Raw genomic sequence first — 18892 nt, 5'->3', positions numbered from 1 at the left:
CCACCAGCGTTTCCATTTCTGCTCACGGCGAACACCAGTGACGATTATCTGAACCGGTCCTGGGCCTCCCATAGGTAGACTCAGCCTCAAATGAGTACCTGGTGCGGTGTGTAAACATCCCCACTGGTGAGCCAAATGCGGTCAGGCGTGGTGCGAGTCACCCACCCCCTTGTGTACCGTTGCGGCATTTTTTAGGCTCTCGCTAACAGCACTTGCCCCAACAGCCTATTAAGGCTATACGGAGGGGATATTTGTCTTTGTATGGATGTATGGGTGCAGCGGTGGGTGCACTGCGTGAGAAACCCGGTGAGACCTGAATTCGATTCACAACATCCCAATGCAGGAGGGCCCTCCTTGATGCTTTTTTTAGTTGAGGCTTCGCTGGGTTTTTTTTAACTGGACAAATCAACAATGCCGTCAAATTCAAATCTGGGGGGACGCACGACGGACTCATCCATCCGATGTCACGAGAATAAGCAACACGTTGTCAGAATTCAACAGCGGAAGTCGAATCTGCCCAAATGATCCACCGTCACGGGAACGTGGAATTTCCACTTTGTTGAAAGAGGGTACGCTTTCCCAGTCATGGCTGGTCGGCCACCACGCATAACAGGCGTTGTAGGCTGCTGGGCTGGCTATATTCTGAACCGCCGTTGTGCTGTACATCTATGCTCCCCGCCTTCACCAACCCGCACTGGCCAGTCCCAGCGAGGTGAAGCAGTCAACTAACTCCCCACGATCTGCACCGGCATTTGAGAAGCCTTTCATCCAGCAGTGGATTTATAAATGACTGACCCGTACATACTTTAATTAGGTATGTGCCAATTACTGTAGATACGTGTGTGTGTGGGGGGGGGGGGGGGGGTAATCTAGCAGTCAGCGATCTGCGCTACAAAACCCGGCGATCCTGGTTCGATTCCCGCTCACGGCCAACGCCAGTGACCAGTCCTGGGCCTGCCCTAGGTCGACTCAGCCTCAATTGAGTTCCTAGTGCGGTGTAAAAAAAAACATTGTCACTAGGGAGACAAATGCGGCCGGGCGTGGTGCTGGCCACCCACCCGCTCGTGTGCCGTTCGTGCGCCTTCATAGGTGCTCGCTAACAGCACTTGCCCCTAGAGTCTGTTAAGGCTATTCGGGGGGGGGGGGGAATCTTTCACTTTGGTGCGCAGAGAGGGTACTCCCCCAGGGCCCGTGTCCACCTAAGAGCCACTCACTGTGCCCGTGTAATTAAGTGTCATTAGCCCGAGCGTACACATCAAAAACTGGGTCGGGGGTCAAGCAGATGATGGGCGGTGAACAGAGGCGGGCGATGCAGTTGGAGAATCCCGAATGTAAATTGCGGGGGAGCGGTGGCGCGGAGCAGTGAACGCACCGCGCGCTGTGTATCCGGGCGACCCGGCCACGACTCGAAAATCGATCTCAGGGCCGCCGGGTTCATGGCGCGCTGCGCTAACCGCTACGCCACCGCTCGCGCAGCGTACAACGCACGACAACTTTGTCGTTTTACTGCCGAACTAAGGCACGTACCCACGCCGTGTCGCGGTCGTGGGGTTGTTTCGCCATACTTCGCCACGCTGAGCAGGTGCGGGTTGGTGATCGGGAGAGCGTAGAACGGGTTCAGATATCACTCCCCGCTGACGCTGAGCCGTGGCCAGGAATCGAACTCGCCGGATGCGTAACGCAGTGCGCGGACCACTACGTCACTGCTCTCCTTCTGCATAAAACACATTACATTATTATTATTAAATGCACCAAGGTCTTCATCCAGCGGAGGATTGATCGTGTCTGATGGTGACACCTAGGGTACGATGCACAAGGTGACCAATGTAACATTTCATCCGATTTATTTCGGCGAAAACGTGCCGATACATCTCCATCAACGCCATCAAGGGACCAATTCTGCCAAAGGCGATCCGATGCGTTCAAGCTGTTCCGCCAACCATTGCAGTAAACACTCGGGGCCGCCGAAGGAGAGTGGCGCCGCACGCATTGCTCGGTCAAGCAGGGAGAACACACTGCGGTCATCCATAGTGGAGGTTGTTTTGGGTTAGATCGCGTAAATATATAAATGTGTCGTTAAAACCTGTCACCACCCGACACAGCCAACTAGTTGGGGTTGTCACCTAAACAGAACGTGGCCAATTCGTCACTAGTACAGCACGCCGGTGTGTTGGAGAGCCAAGCCACAACATTTACAATCAGAGTACGACGTTTCGCCAGTAATTACAACTAGCTTTATCGGGCGATAGACACATTTGTGGAGAAGTCTTACTGTTTCGTTCCTTATATAGAGGCGTAGATTACTGAGGCAACGTACATTATGCATTATATTGTGGTTTGGCTTTTCAACACACCGGTGTGCTGTACTAGTGACGAATTGGCATGTTCTGTTTACGTGACAACCCTTACTAGTTGGCTGTGTCGGGTGGTGGTGGGTTTTAACGACACATTTATATATTTACGCGATTTAACAACAACAAAAAACCCCTCATGACTTAAAGCTTTCGTGACTGCAGGAATTCCTATTATTTGGATCTTTCGGTAAAGCCACGTAGCTAGGTTCAAAGAAAATAACAAAAACCACTACGTTTCGATCGCAACACAAGCGGACGACCGCTTGTGTCGCGATCGAAGCGTCGTGTAAAAAAAAATCCCCTCTATTATGGATGATATTGGTCGCGAAAGCCTCCCACGTGTTAGACTGAGAACACCGCTTTGCTTTGCGACCGCCACGCGTCCCAGGTATCGACATCGCGCGCACTCAGAACCGAGATTCCGCGCCTCCCGGCAGCGCGTTCACACGGGTTCACTAAGGCAGCGCCGCGTGCGTCACGGGCCCCGTGGGCTCGGGGTGGGTGACGAGACCACGGGAGGAGGAGGAGGAAGAAGTAGACGAGAAAGAAAGGGAGGGTCTTGGAACCGGACCCAACCCAACCCAGCCCGGTCGGGCCCGGCCCATCCACCCCGGGCTCGACTCGGTAAGTGAGTGAGCGGAGATGCACGCCACGAACTCGCGTTGCGTTGCGCGCGTGACAGCTCCTCTTTGCGATTGTGCCACGGACTCTTGAGCTTTTAATGCCGAGTTGTTAAACGCGGTGGACTCTGCACTGTCGTGTCTCACACCAACCGACGCAACGCAAAACGACACCAACGAACAAGGCGCCCGTCCACCACGTGAGTAAGCTGCCAGCAAAAGTTTGCCATGCGTTTTTGTTATCAAGAACTTTTCAATCGTACGTGTGTGTGTGTGTAAGAATATGTATATAGTATGTCTGAAAAGGTGCTGATGTGGGGAAGATATTTTTTTATATCATTAACGCACTTTAGAAAAGTAGACATATCAGATCAAGATTAGACTCATTTTACTGAATTGTTACTATTGGGGACGGAGCGGTGGCACAGTGATTTTCGCTGTGCGCTATGAACCCGACAACCCAAGTTTGATTCCTCTCCACGACTAACATTAGTGGCGAGTGATAACCCGAACCAGTAAGTTCTGGGATGTCTTCTTCCTTCAACAAACCTGCACTGCCCAGCGTGGGGAAGTATGGTCAAATAACTCACGTGACTGACGCGGCGTGGGCAGCCCTCTTTACCCTGCATTGCATTTGACAAAAGGCTCTATATTATGGGTGAGCATTATTTGATGTACTTTCCAGCGTGGGTTGTTGCGAACATGTGCGTTTCTACTTACACACATCACGAGCCCGCAGTGATTTAATTAGCAACGCGTTAGAAGCTGCGAGTGCTGCGTGGGGCGGAGCAGCAGGGGGCAGTGCGGCAAGTGTTGTACTCTACTTCTACGTTGCAGCGTCCGTGTTTCCCATCTTCATAAGAACCGTACGGAGCAACGTGGCGAAGTGTTTGGTCAAATAATTATCCACCACGGCGACCAGCGTGGGGAGGACCTACCTTATCCAGCTGTGTATTAACCATGGATGATGATGATGATGATGATGACAAAGTTTTGTATGAGCAGTTTCAAGTTTATTTTGTTTTATCCGGGGGAGACGTCAAGAGACCAGGAGAGAGTATCTTTATTAGGAGAGATCTGAGCCAACAAAATGACAAACAAGAAGAACACGATGGATTTAAATACAGCAATGAAGCAAATATAAACCAGGGCAAAAAACAACTGCGCCAGAGTGGGGGGTTTGGAGTGGCACGAGTTGGTAACTGACAACAGGACGTCGAGGGACCCTTGCGCGAGTCTCGAATGCCAATGGATCGGAATTAACTCAGTTTTAGGTAAAGGTGCAGGGCTGCAATTGGAGGCTCTCGCCCCTCCTGGCTGAAGGGACCTCTACAAAGCCCATCTGGAGGTTATTTGGCCCACTCTCCAACGATCGCCAGACGTTTGGGAAGAGGTGGGAGTCCCCACATTCTACCCCACCACGCACGACCTGTTTACCGACCATCTTTGGGGTACCATTTCAAATCGCTCGGTGGTCAGAGACGCGCGTGGCTACGGCGGTTAAGAAACTTGCACCATTGTTTCAATTCGGATCAAACCGGCGACCTCTGGATGTCAAATCCATTGTGCTTAGCCATTACCACCCCGGCAGCATGCAACTCGGTAGGAATAGGCAATGGGAAACAAAGTTAACAGACGCAAATGAGATGTGTAGCCTTAGCTCCCCCTCCTCCCCCAATACCCCTCGGGAATTTACTGCCCACGAAACCAAATGCCCCCCCCCCTGCGCGAGCAACCGTCAAGTCGCTTTAGCCGAAAGCGAAAAGAGCCGTGTGGCTGTGGCTCCATCTGCGGGCCCTCAGATGAGTTACACGTCACCCGACAGCGTCCTGTGCGCACGTGCAGCCCAGATGTCACTCCACGAGCTGGATCGAGGGGCCTCCCCAAACACCGCGTGTACAGCGATCCATCTATGCACCAATCTGCTCGTACATCGCCCCATCTACTCATCCACCAATCTACCCATACATCTACCCATCCGTATATCCTTCCATCCACGTATCTATCCATCCGTTAGTTTGCTGCCCTTCCCCATCGCACCTCCATTCAGCACGGTTGGCTACGTACGATGCGAAATAAGTTAAACATACATCGGCCTATCTATCCATTGTATGTATCTGTGCGGATCGTGGGGGCTGTGGAGCACACACCTGGGAGCATACAACTACAGTACAACGAGTGTACCGCTCTGCTGCACTCCCCCTATGGCTGCTCAACCACGAATCCCCGCAGCAGCCTGTAGCCCCTGTCGGGACGAGGGTTGGTCCATCCAAGCGCTAGGCAGGTTGCAGCCTGCTTAGCTTCCGAGATCTGGCGCATTCAGGGGTAGTTTGGTCGTAAACGTTCAGAATATCGTTTGCATACATCATAAATAGTCAATTAGATTCACATCGCGTTAACCGCATGGATTTTTACCCATGAATCGCTACCAATGGTCTCGCGGAGTGAAAGTTATTAGATCATCAGCCACGATCTGTTGGTGCTGGTTGGAAGTCATATCACTGTCACAACCAACGTTACACCATGCCGCGCCCCTATGACCACAATCCCCCTCCCCCACCGTGATGCCCCCCCCCCCACGCCCCCGCATCTCATCTCTCTCCATGTACCAACAACTTCTGTAATCTCTGCTCTAACCAAAGACACTGCCGGGCAACGCATGAAGCAGAGCGATAGAGAGAGAGATGGGAGTAGATTAGCGCCATTGATAGGGGGCGAAAAATGTTACGTGTGTACCAAACAAGATGTTGAGAGAGATTGCGAGAACTCCAATAGCCTCGGCGTGTAATCTGCTACTCTCTATGCAGAGAGAGAGAGAGCGCGCGCAGGGAGCGTAACAGATTGCGGCCCCATTACATTCGGTATAGGGAGGGAGCGGTGGCGCAGTGGTTGGCGCGCAGCGCCACGCGCACTGCGCCACGGCTGACATCGGTGGCGAGTGATGGAGTGATATGTGAACCGGTCCTTGCCCCACCACCACCACGTTCTTCCTTATCCTTTCTTTACCAAACAACCCCTCTGATCGATACGACGTGGGGGGGGGGGGGGGGGGAGAGGCATTCATCCAAGAGTGTATTGATTTTTTTAAATGTTTACATTTTTAGGGTAGATTTATGCACAATTAAGGTCGTCAGCTCTCTGGTGTGTGTTTGAGTTGTACCGCGTATAGTTCGGTATGATGCCCAAACGTTTCGTTTCACTTACCGGGAGCGTCTTCGGGAACTGAGGAACTTAAAACAAAAAAAACTCCAAACTTTGCTAGCTTACTTACGTACCTAGCGAACGGAAGACGCTTGTTTCACGTGGAACGAAACGTCGGGTCCGCCTAAAACTCCACAGGCGTTGCGACCCGAAAAACACATTTGGAGAACTGCACAGCCCAAACTCCTTCGCCAAAAAATAATAACCCCCACGCAACAATACAAAGACACAAAAACACATGGAGACGCTGCGTTGGCAGTGATGCACAAGCACACATAGCAAACAAACTCCACACATTCGTCAATAACACCGCCCTAAAATACAAAAAAATGTACATCATGGGCGACGTTGCAGGTCATGGCCCTTACAATTGCACACGGCTCTGCGCACCGCTTTCCATTCTCTCTGCTATGAATAAGAGGCATGGCCAGAAACGTCTCCGATTGTACATACGGGTTTTTTTTTTCCTTTTAGAAAAGTAGCATTTATAATTGTTGTCAAGTATTCGCTCCCTCTCGCGGAGAAAGAATTGCTCAAGAGGCGCGAGGAACCGCAGAACAAGCAGAAAGGCAGCCGCGCGGTCAGCCGGCGCCAAACAATCTCCAAAGCTCTGCGGTCCTCTATATGTTAAGGGATTATCGGCCAACTAATGTGTGGTTACATATGGGAAGATTAAAACGCAGAGAGTTGGCACAGTGCGGAGCGCTGTTGGTGCATCTGCCAGTCATCTCAGTGAGTCAACCCATGGGCACATGGGTCTGTTCCGTGACCTCCTTGCCAACGGGACCTTCGACACTTCACGTGGCCTCAAAGTGCACCTGGCATGGCAGCGGCTTTTGGCTGACCATCGAACAAGGGCGATCACCGCATCACGTGCTTTCAGATGTGCTTCTGCGGCCGTCTGGAATGCTCTTCCTTCCGATATTAGGAAGACACTGGAGCTATGAACTTTTGAATCTAGATCGGAAAACTCATTTCTTTTTGTGTTCAGTGTTGTTGTCCTTCCCCCGCGCACCTCCGATTAGCGCGGTTGGCTACGTGTGGTGCGAAAGAAGTTCAACGTACAGTCACATACAAGCGCCGTGGTGACGTCGTGGCCACTTAGTAGGCGAAGGGCGGTGGTTGTTGTTGTTGGAAACCGGAGCACCCCGAGAAAATCCACGCGTGCGAGACGCAACGAGCGGAGTCCATGTAGGTTAGTCAGTTTAACAAGTAGGCTTTCGCGACCAATATTATCCACAATAGAGATTTTTTTTTTAGTTAGATCGCGTAAGTATATATGTGTCGTTAAACCCGCCACCACCCGACAATTGTAAATATTGTGTTTTTAACTCCCCAACGCGCTGGTAACGCTGTACTAGTAACGAATTGGTGTGTTTTATTTACGTGACAAACCTTACTAATTGGCTGTGTCGGGCCTAGGCCTCGGCAAGGTAAAAAGTAAAAACAACGAGCCCATATTTACCCTACCTTTTACCTTACCACAATACAATCACTCTACCCTTACCTTTTACCCTTTAGCAAGGTAAGGTAAAAGGTCAAAAGCAACGAGTCTACCTTTATCCTACCTTTTACCCTTACCCCATACAAATTACCCGATTACAGGGTAATTACTGGGGTACTACACATGAAAATGGTTTATAACAGGTAAATGCTAGGTAGAGCGCTTTATTCATATAGAATACTATCGATGATTGCAATTTAAATTGGAGGCCACGGACTGTGCCACGGAGCTTTTAGCGAGCGGTAAACAAGGTATTTACCGGATAATACTTCGCGCTACCTTTACCCTACCCTTTACCTTACCCCTCGGCATGATCAATACCTTTATCCTTTTACCCGGTAAAAATGGTAAATTACTTCCCTTGCCGAGGACGAATCTGGCCCCAAAACGCCACTATTACGGTGCCCACACGTTTGCTGCACTGCCTCCTACTGGCGAGTCAGGGTTATGGCAACCTCCGGGCACACGCGAAAGGGAGTTTCGCGACATTGATGAGATCTCCACCCCCCTCCGTTGCCACCACAGCGCTGTTTTTTACGGGCCGCGTGCGTAGCTACCACCGCCCCAGCTATTGACAGTACGCCGCAACCATTAAAGGTAATGCGTATACCCAGGTAGGCCCTTACACTTTTGATGTCATACGTAGGTGGAGGGGTCCCGCTCGTAAATAGACGCGCGCGCTTCGTCCGCGCGTATGTTTGCTGGCACTTGGCTGGAGCTAATCACGCGATGTGCGTGCGCCGCCTGCAGCTCTAATCACACACATTACACAGCCCTGGGGGGGGGGGGGGGTAAAGTCACGACTGGCAAGGTGCCCGTGGGCGAGGTGCCCCACGTGTGCGCGGGGCGACAGGGTGTGTCACCATAGCGTGACCGCGATCAACCCTTGATCAATATAGAATTTTTAATGTATACATACCGTGTCAACCCATATGGTTTTTACTCCGTATTCATGTACAGGGAAATTTCGTTTGCGGGCAAGAAACTTTTTTTTGTCAATTTGTTTGTGTTTCTCCCTTGTGGTGAGACTTTGTGGGATGAACGTTGAGATGTATAAGGGTACGGGGTGACCGATGAGGTCTGAATTGGTCTGTAATAAGGTCGGGCACTGATAAGGGGTTTGACAGGTACGTGTATACATGCTCAACGTGTGGCCGAGTGACTAGGAGGCCAGAGAGAGAGAGAAAGAGAAAGCGCCGAGCTGCCACCGCTGTCAATAACACCAGGTGTTTAATATAAACCCACCCTCCATGGCCTCGCTACGTGTTGCGACGAAGGGTCATTGCTCGAAAATGTACCTGTTGTAAACGGTTTTGTATTTTATTGTTATTAAGTCCACGGTGTTGTTGACGAAGTGCATTCGTTATTTGTGCTGTCACCACAATTCGCGTAATTGAAAACAAACTCTGGTTGTTAAGCGATAAGTGCTAACAAAAAAAAAACCGTAACCGATAAACCGCTTACGTGGAACATATAGCAAAACGGCTGTGAACTGAGGAGCAGCAGCAGCAAAACAACGAACTCTCATGAAGCCCTCTCGTGGCTCGCAGACTTTGCCGTTGGAATTTAGCTCATCATGGGCAACGCACAGAATAATAAGAACCGGCAATGAAAGTCAAGAACCGTTAACCGTTTTCAGCGGAATGTTAGGAATGGATGCACCGATTAACAACACACGAACGTGCGGACGGAATTTCGCCGCGGTGGCGAGATGTCATCTCCCTCGCCTGGTTCTACAGGAGGTCGTGGGTTCAATCTCACGGCCAACATCGGTGACGATTACCTGAACCTGTCCTGGCGCCTACCCCTAGGTCGACTCAGCCTCAAATTAGTTCCTGGTGCGGTGTGTAAACGTCGCCACTATAGGGAGACAAAGGCGGTCGAGCGTGGTGCTGGCCAACCTCGTGTACCGTGCCGGCCTTCATAGGTGCTCGCTAACAACACTTGCCCCAGCAGTCTGCTTAGGCTACACGGGGGGGGGGGTATATTTGTCTTTGTACCTGTGTCTGAAACTACGCCTGGTGCCAAGGGCGCGTGACTCCACGGAATCTCACTCATGTTGTTATTGTTGTTATTGTTGTTGTCGTTGTGTGCAGTGGTGTTGCTCACAGACAAGTCGCCCGTGATGAGACTGAATTTGCGTTCAACCCCCGTCGCCTGCGACCTCCTGTAAGCGACACGGGAGCGCCCTCTCGTGGAGGTTCCCTGCAACTGGGGCCAGAACCTCTTCCGTCTCTCTGCATTGACGAAGTCACAGAGGACATCTGATTTAAAGAGAACCCGTTTGTGTTGTCTGCTCCACAAAAAGGAATGCGCGTTGTGAACGCGATTCAGCAACTGAAAGTTGAAGAAACAACTAAAATATAAATTGAACGGCAACTGCAAATCCATTATTAACCGGACGGATGTGTAAATTTAAATCAAGCAAAAAAAACAATTGAACGGAGATGACTGGCAGATGAACCGCCTGTGCCACCTCGTTGCATTTTAACCGCCCGGCGCTCCGCCCGTTGGTGTGAGCGTTGCTACTCCACCGGTCCGCCGTCGCTGGAAGGCCTCTGAACTCAACTGTCAAACAGGAGCGCATTCCACGAGCCCTCCTCCACAGTCAACACAAAGGCAAAGATTCTCTCCCGCGCAGCCTGCAACGGGCTGTTAGGGCAAGTGCGTTCTCGTGAGCGCCCCGCGTCGTCAGCTTCCCCCACTCGGGTGTCCACAACACCATGCCCGCGGTATAAGCGGAGCCTCCTTTCCTTACGCGCCCACGTATACACCTATACGTATCCATCGTCCAATCGGTCAACCCTGGCTTTCCGGACAATGCCGATCAGCAAACACTTCTCCCCGGGCTCACCCGACTCGAGGATGGGCAGGAGGCGACCTCGGCTGGAGATCACGAGGGAAATGATCAGCGCCCCGCTCGGAGATTTCCGTCACACGATGCACGTGGGTCGCGGCGGCGACGCGTTCGGGGACACGTCGTTCCTGCGCGAGAGACCCCCCCCCGAGAGTCCCAGGTACCGCCGCGGGGAGTCGCCGCCCCCGGCGGGCAGGGAGAGCCTCCTGGCCCGCACGCTACGCGCCAGCAAGCGCAGCCTCTCGGTGGGACGCTCGGCTCGCCTGTCGTCCACGTCGACTTCGTCTTTCGTCGCCGTTCCGCTCCCCTCGTCACCGTCCTCCTCGGCCTCCACCTCGTACTCCGCCTCTACGCCGAGCTCCCCCGTTGGCGCCTCGCAGCTGCTGTCGCGGAGCGAGATGGAGGTGGGCGGAGTGCTTCGGGCGGTGGAGCTGTCCGGTTGAATGGATGGGGCGCTTGAATGTATCTCAGAAGTGGTTCTGTGATATCCTCTTGTCAGGCCCATTCATGGCGGTAAATACGAGATGGAAGAAGTTCACTTAAGAGTCGGGGTACATTTTTCCCTTGTCTCTTGCTTTAGTCAAATTTGAATCGTGATCGCACTGTCGGTCTCGTGTCGTATCCTTAAATATCGGTTTGACAATTAACCCATTCGGAACACTGGCGTGGCTCAACCCTCCTTAGCCGCCGAGATTTCACGAGCTCGTTATTTAATCACAGACACATTGTTGTTGTGCTGGGGCACCCCTTTGCGAAGTTGCCAGTGCGAGCTGTAGGCACGGGTGACTGCTGCAAATCCACATTGCAGGAGCAGGCTGTTGGCTCATGGCCACACTTTCAGCTCTTTTGAGTTGGAAGGTCCAGACAAGGCTGAGAGCGTTCTACATGCAATGTGGTGGTCACATGACCTGCACACAAGGCATTGTGGGAGGCATGCCTTCCTGCTGTGTTGTGTGAGCACACACCTGCTTTTAACTGTTTCTGGCCGTGAGGGAATTGCTAAAATGGAGCTAGAGATAATCCTGGGCAGACACTCAATGCAAGGTTCGTGCACAAGCCTCTTCTCATTGAGACTCGAGAATACCGTGTCATTGAGCCACTTGACAGTGTAAGCTGCTGCCTTGTTGATAAAATACAGTTTGAGGTTCTGCATTGGTGAGGTGGATGGGTGGCTCAGAGGTCAGACCTCTGAGCTCACACCGCCGAGGGTTGGAACCCAAGCAGCAACCTGCGATTAAACCAAGTTCTCAAGAATAGTAGTGAGTTGATGGTCTCAGCACTGAATTTGGGTAAATTCTAGCACTGTGAATTCAAATATCGGTTTCACTATCAATACGATGAACATTACACTCAGCAGCAGAGTGGATGGGAGAGGGCTGCCCCCAACCGTGTGGACCAGAGGTCACTTGAAGGGATATTAGAGGGAGCTCTGTGACATTCACGTCCATGGTGCCGTTATATATCAAGGAAGTTTTCACTCCTCTGGAAAGAGTTTCGAATGGATTCATAGTCACGTGACACCGACAGCATAATCATGATACGTTTGAGAGGAAAGACATAATTAACAACAGACTTATATCAAGGAGATCGCAATAATCGGTGTGAAGACACCCACCACTGCCGTGAGCTGCAGGAGGCTCAGTGAGCAGGAGGGGGGGAAAAAACAATTAAAACCAAATCATCGATATGAATGCACTAACCAATGCCTCGGTATGCTCCGTTACAGGTGCAGTGCATCTCGCCGCCTGACGGAGAGCGGGCGAGCCGCTCTCCGGGACCCGTCCGGGCCTCTTTGGCCCCTGTGGGCTCAATCGCCGGGGTCACGGCAGGGTTCAGCCCTTACTCCGGCGGTGGCGGCGGCAGCGGCGGGGACAAAGCGATCGCTCGTCCGAACGGCGCCATGGGCGGCCAGGAACTGCTGTTCGACCGCCGCGACCAGGCGCTCGCGCACTCCATCCCCGCGCTCAAGCACGCCGAGTCCGTCATGTCGTTCCACGTGGACCTGGGGCCCTCCATGCTGGGCGACGTCCTGGGAGTGATGGGCTCGGAAGAAGGAGGCGCGGCGGCTCCGGGCTTCGACGTCGTCGCCGCCGCCGCGGCCCCCGCCGTGACGCCGGGGCGGGGCGGGAGCAGCCGGGGCGGCTCGCGGAGTTCCAGCGCCAGCAGCAGCAGCGGCGGCGGCAGCAGCGCCACGCTGGCCGACGACGCGGCGTCCCAGGGTGACGGCGAGGGTGACGGTGGCGCGTGGGCCGTTGCGGCGAGCGAGAAACGCCCAGCCACGCTCCCTGCCGCGCTCCCCACCATGCCGTTCGTTGCCTCCCTGCACCACCACCACCACCACCACCCGTTTGGGTCCTACCTGGAGGACGACGAGATTCTGCCCTTTTGAGCGAAGCCTGTCGGCGCAGATCTTGCAATCGCTTGCTCATGCCACTGCTGGCTGGTGGAAGGACCTCCACTAAGATGGGACTGTAATGAAACACAGCTTCCCCCCCCACCCTCCCCCTCCTTGGCTTTAGAAGGTATTTGGCCTACTCTTTCACGCTGCCCAGATGTCTTGCAAGAATTCGAAGTATCCACACTTTACCCTAACAGCACACAGGGACCTGCCGATCGTTTATCCATGGTGTATCCATTTGTACTGCTGGGTGGACAAATTTATGGGGCATGTAAGACACTTGCACCGTTGTGAGCATGGCTTAATTTCTCAACTGAATATGTAGCCAGTCGCTGATAGACTGCAGGTGGTGCACCGTTGATTATCATAGCCACAGCCATAGCGAGGTACGGTGAACTGGATGTTGTGTGCCGGGTGCAAAGAAAACATCACTACCTAGTCACCAACCAGGACTGATATTTAGCCCTGCCTTCGTGCAATATGGACATAGGGGTACGGTGCCACATTAAAGGGAGATTCGACCACCCCCTCCCCCACCAATAAAAACAAACAGCTCTCACCTTGTAGATGTACACCTTAGGCTGTCCCACAAGAGTTTAAAGCTTCCTTTAATTTAAATGATGGGCCCATCATTATGGACCTAAATTCATTTGAAAATAAGTGACTTCACTCACGTGCCATCATACCGCTGCTGCCCGTAACTTTACGGTCGGTTTTGTCACTCAGGAAGCTTGTTATGCAGTCTTGGTGTATGAGCCGCAAGATCAGAGCTGTTTTAGTCTTTTTAATGCATGTTACCTGAGCAGAAGGACAAAGGTGCAGGGTGTTCAGTGCCCTGGTGTTACACGCGCTGCTGTGCGGTGGCGGAGGTCATGGGCACGAACTAAGGCACCGAAAGGCTCAACGCCATCATTACAGGTCTCCCCGCGCAGGATCCTGGGGTTACGGGCGGGTTCATGATTTTTCTATCAAACCGTCGACTGCTTCTGGAGACCGGGCTGAGACGCCGCTTGTGCCTGTTTGGGGAAGACGCCAGTTGCGGCCGTTTAGTGGCCACGCGGCTCACTTCCCAGAGGCCCGACCCAGCAGAGTAGCCGCTCCGAATCGGATTTGTACGTATGTTGAACTTTTTCTGCACCGTACGTAGTTAACCATACTAATTGGAGTTGCGGGAGAAGGACAACAACAAGGACTTCATGCCCAGCTGGCAGAGGAGGCCAAGGGGGGAGGCCTGTGTCCTCATGGCTGCAGGAGCAACAGGCTGATCATCACCTCCAAGGTTTGGGACTGAGAAGGGAGTTGGCCGTGAGGGACCCGGAGGGCTGGAGCCCCGGAGGGTGAAACCAGTCACGCGCCGTGCGGGTGTTTGCCCCCCATATCTGATCTGAATCTTGGGGGATGGAAACACCCCGACTCAATTCACTGAAACTTCCGAATAGCATGTGTGCTAGTGTTGGCAAGCAATGCATTTATTGGCCGGGCCACGCCTTACTGAAGAGACTCGGTGAAGACAAAGACGATTCGAGGCTGCATGTGTGTTGTGTCGTTAAAATATTGACCGGTTTGGTCAATGGAACTACAAATTTAAATTGTTGCAATGAAAATTATTATTTGTCATGAATATTATTAGAATTTTGTGGCTTCAAATATACAGGATGTATTAAATGCATGTGCGTAGCAGTTAAACTTTTATTTTCCTGATGAGATAAAAAAATTACATTCCGTTTTGGTTTAATTGAAGTCGAGCTACATGTGAGTTGTTAATGAAATACAACAACAGAGCAAATGCCTTAATATTCACACACCATGCAATATAATTATCGTCATTCAGGGTTGCGATTAGATTTAGGAATCGATTATTTTTGTGAAATTGCTGTGAACTTAGCGGCCTTTAGTGACTATAGGCGGTGAGGTGAACCCATGCCATACATCACCACGTGAATCGAAAAATATATAGAACAAAAATAACCATGATACTGTTCTGTCCCGCACACAATGGATTAAATGCGGTGTATATCGTGACTATATAAGTATATAATAATCGATTAATATATGGATCGTCACGCGTCTACTTAACGCCTGAGAGGATGAACGCCACGGTGAAAGATGGCAATTGCTTGGGGAGGCCTTCATCCAGCAGCAGATGGATCATGGCTGATAATGATGATGACTGTTTAGACCATAACGAAATCATATTGCACTACTGTGTATATTAACAGGTTTCTTTATAGGTATTCTCAAAGGTTGAGAATGTATGCTCTTCTCAAACCATTACTCCTGTCCTTGATATGTAAAGAGCCCAAATTGTGTATAGCCATAACAATTTACAATGAGCAAGTCGTAATACAGGTATTTATATTGTTTTTTTGTTAATTCATGAAAGTATTTAGGAAGCTGAGTCTCTATTCTCATTATTATATTATTGAGGAGCGGCGGTGCAGTGGTTAGCACACTGCACTGTGAATCTGCCCACCCGCGTTCAATTCCCGTCTGCGACTCACCAACCCGTTACTGGCGAATTATGGTCAAGCAACCCCCACGACCGACACAGCATGGGTAGGCCTCATCCAGCAGTGGATTGAGAAGCGCCTGAACATTACCGTTCTTTGTAAATGCTGGGTGCCTTGTTGGTGCCAAAATCAGAAATGTATCGAGCAAAAGCAGGACTTAAGCACCACCCTATACAGCAAGCTTTGACTTATTCTTATTAACAACGTGCGTTCTGTATACGTGTTGATCAGCAGCGTGTACATCAGAGGTGGGGAAACATTTAACTTATAGTGGGGACGCACGTTAACACACATGCTCAGTCACTCCAGTCACTACGAGAGGCCCCGACAGTGACTGAATGTGACCATGTATGCTATGCTGTAAACTGGATAATTACAAAGACTCTACGAAGCAAACTATAAGCAACAAGGACAACAACAAAAGTGCTTGAGAAAGATGTTCGAGACTGGATATAACATTCTGACTAGGACAATTATTGGTACACGGAGCTGGGGAAGAAAGCGAATTAAGTAGATAAGCAATTTAAATAATTGTATGCAATTGGGAGTATCTGATACTGGGAACTAGATGGATGGAAGGCCACAATTGTCATGTATTTGAGAAAGGATATGTCACACAGAGATGCTGAAATTAACCCCCCTCTAGTATCCAATTAGTGTGGCTTAGGTTTCTTGCAGTGATGGATAACCATGGTTTGAGGGCTGTATAGAAGTGGTAATCCTCGTCCTACAGGGCCGGATTAATGCAGGGCGGCTTTAGGAGTTGCAATGTGGGACCTTAGGATTTTGAGGCCCTCCAAATAATTTGTCCAGTACTGCTTTAAGATGGTTGAAACGAAATATGTTACGGTAAATTTTCCAGGTAAATAAGTAAATTAAAGCCGAAGAATAACAATGTGAATTACGACTGGCTATGGTCAGAATTTAAATATTTTTTTTTACTTTCATTTATACCTTTACAACAATTCGCAAAACTCAGAGACAGAACTGAAATAACCACGGTGAATACTAATTGGGTGTTTGACATTGCGCATGTGTGCTGGTAAAACAGTCATGGGAAGGAATTGAATATACAACGAAGGGCCCTCTCAACAACTGTACAGGCCCTTGGCCCCAATCAAACTTAATTAATATTCGCCAAGATGTCCCACTCAGAGAATGCATGTATGTTGAACTTCTTTCGCACCGTACGTAGCCAACCGTGCTCATTGGGGGTGCGAGGAGAAACAGCACACACCTAACTCTAGTGAAATTTAACGATGAAAAAATATATCCAAATAGTTGCTCAATCATATTTCTCCACGCCTCCGTTCAACGATCAATCATGGCCAAATGTGACGCAATGGCATCATCCAGACGAGGAAGTGATTGGAGAGCCCCAAGTTACTCGGCTGCTTGTATGGGCCGCGGGGCCGTACGATAGGAAGTCGTGGGTCGCTTCCAGCCCGTGGACTGCAGGTTACCCTGCAGCTGGTTGAGAGGATGGCATTGCAGTTCGTCAGATTTCGCGTGGCCACTTTGTTTTGCAGTACTCATACTTTCCTTCATGAAGGGCACACACGTTTACCGTAAATGAGTTCTCCCCCATATAAATGGCTTTTTCACTATGATGAATGCCATCTGTTAAAGCATCGAATATATTTTTAAGCAGAAATAATGACAATGATTCAGGCAATTGCTCAAAATGTTTGTGATGCCCTCTCTCTATATGTGTGTTGACAGGTTAACGGGAGGCATTAGTCATAATTTTTAAACAATACAGTATATTCATCTGCTATTGTAGCCTCATATACACAATACATACGCAAAGATCCCCCATATAACCATGCAGACTGCTGGGTCAAATGATGCTGGCGAGCGTCTATGAAGGTCTGAACGGCGCCACAATGGGACGGTTTAGCCAGAACCGTGCTCCGGTCGTCTTTGTTTTCCCGGTGCGGACGTTTCACATCATACCAGGTACTCATTTAAGGCTGAGTCGACCTGGAGGAGCCAAGGTCCAGTCCAGATACCGCTTGCCACCACTGGCGTTATAACCGAGGCCGGGAATTGAACTCCTGATCGTCTGTTTTTTTTTTGTGCAGTGCGCTAACCACTGCGCCACCGCTCCACCCGTTAATACATATAGATACTAAAAAAATACACATGCAAGTATACACGCATTTTTTTATTGGTAGGATGCCACACTTTTTTCTTGCAAAAACCACAGCATGGTTAATTACTGAATTATACGTATGTACCCTCAATCTGGGGCTCAATTACTTCGGCACCGGGCCGAAAAGCTGATCACATGGTTTCTAATCCCGGTCGATTATTTAGGTCAACTTTCCAAATGCCTTCCACTATATTAAGGAAACAAAAACTTATCAATAAACAGGACTCAGCCGAACATCCCATGGCAGGACCCAACCCCTTTAAACTCTCAAGACTCTTTCGGAATTATTATTTGTATCATCATCCCTGATATCACTACAGTCACGACAATAGTGGTTACGACCGAACGCGACGAACCCAGTGAACCTGAGTTCAATTCCGGGCCAAGGCTAACATGAGTGGCGAGCAATACCTGAACTGGTCCTGGGCAACCCACTATTCCCCCGACGCCCCAACCAAGCACCACCAACCAGCCCACACTAACCATGGTATGGTCAAACACCGCCCATGACCACTTTCATCCAACAGTGGATAGATAAGTGGTTGTAACTTAACTTAAACGTGTACGACAAGCAGGAATGGGAAACTTGGGTTGCAGGCAGACCTCCATACGTAGTTTATGTGTAAAAATATGTATAATTAAATTTACATTTACTATGTCAATGTTAATCAACGTACTATGTTGTAACCATATCATATGCGCGTAGGTACTACGCACTGCATTATTGTAAACATATTCATTGTTTTTTTTGCTTCCATTATGAATTAGTACTTTTGTATGAAGAGGTTTAAGAAGCTTGTTTAAACTAATACCCGGTATGTGAGACTATAAAAGCACTGATGTGTAAATCGTTGAATACAAGAATGTGGATTTTATACACGTGGTTAAATAAAGGGCAATGTTGCTCAGAGTACCCAGTTGTTTGTGTGTATCACTCATTAAACCGGGTGCTCAAGTCTCGCGAGTTTATGTTGTTCTCATCCCTGTTACAATTATTGCACACACACACACAAAATACATCGTGTTAAATTTGTGGGGTTTTTTCACCTAATTTGGATAAATCCCAGTTCTGAGAATTACTGTATATATTTGAATGGAATGGACGAAAACCCTTTCCAGGGAATACAATATGTGTGTCCTCATATACAGGGTTGTCCAGATGTCTTTTCACCCCCATTTAATTCTAGAAAACTTAATTTATTTGAATACCAATGGGTGTGCAAACGTAAATGAATAAGCAAAGGGAAACATGTTTGAGGGTCAATCAATTGGGGGAGGTCACGAGACATCTGG

The 18892-nt window shown here is 50.0% G+C and overlaps 1 protein-coding gene across 2 annotated transcripts; it reads left to right on the top strand.

Annotated features, from left to right (window-relative positions):
• Positions 1 to 2712: 2712 nt before the first annotated feature.
• LOC116946216 (cdc42 effector protein 4-like) lies at positions 2713 to 18512 on the top strand. 2 transcript variants are annotated; one of them, XM_032961212.2, is made up of 3 exons: positions 2713 to 2978; positions 9776 to 10940; positions 12263 to 18512. In XM_032961212.2, the coding sequence occupies exons 2-3, from the start codon at positions 10500 to 10502 to the stop codon at positions 12923 to 12925; spliced, it is 1104 nt and encodes a 367-aa protein (XP_032817103.1). In that variant the 5' UTR covers positions 2713 to 2978; positions 9776 to 10499; the 3' UTR covers positions 12926 to 18512. The 2 variants fall into 2 exon arrangements, with proteins under 2 accessions (XP_032817103.1, XP_032817102.1); XM_032961211.2 differs by having other exon boundaries at positions 2715 to 3174.
• Positions 18513 to 18892: the final 380 nt, after the last annotated feature.

Source organism: Petromyzon marinus, chromosome 26 (genome assembly GCF_048934315.1).
Source record: "Petromyzon marinus isolate PM22_M1 ecotype Great Lakes invasive population chromosome 26, UKy_Petmar_22M1.pri1.0, whole genome shotgun sequence".
Taxonomy (NCBI): Eukaryota; Metazoa; Chordata; class Hyperoartia; order Petromyzontiformes; family Petromyzontidae; genus Petromyzon; species Petromyzon marinus.
Note: the sequence above shows the minus strand (reverse complement) of the source record. Positions and strands in the feature narration are given on the sequence as shown.

Excerpts from the sequence above, each read along its gene's own strand:
- LOC116946216 (XM_032961212.2), top strand. The coding sequence starts at position 10,500 with ATGCCGATCAGCAAACACTTCTCCCCGGGCTCACCCGACTCGAGGATG. Across the intron at positions 10,941-12,262 it reads TGTCGCGGAGCGAGATGGAG|GTGCAGTGCATCTCGCCGCC; the intron begins GTGGGCGGAGTG and ends GCTCCGTTACAG.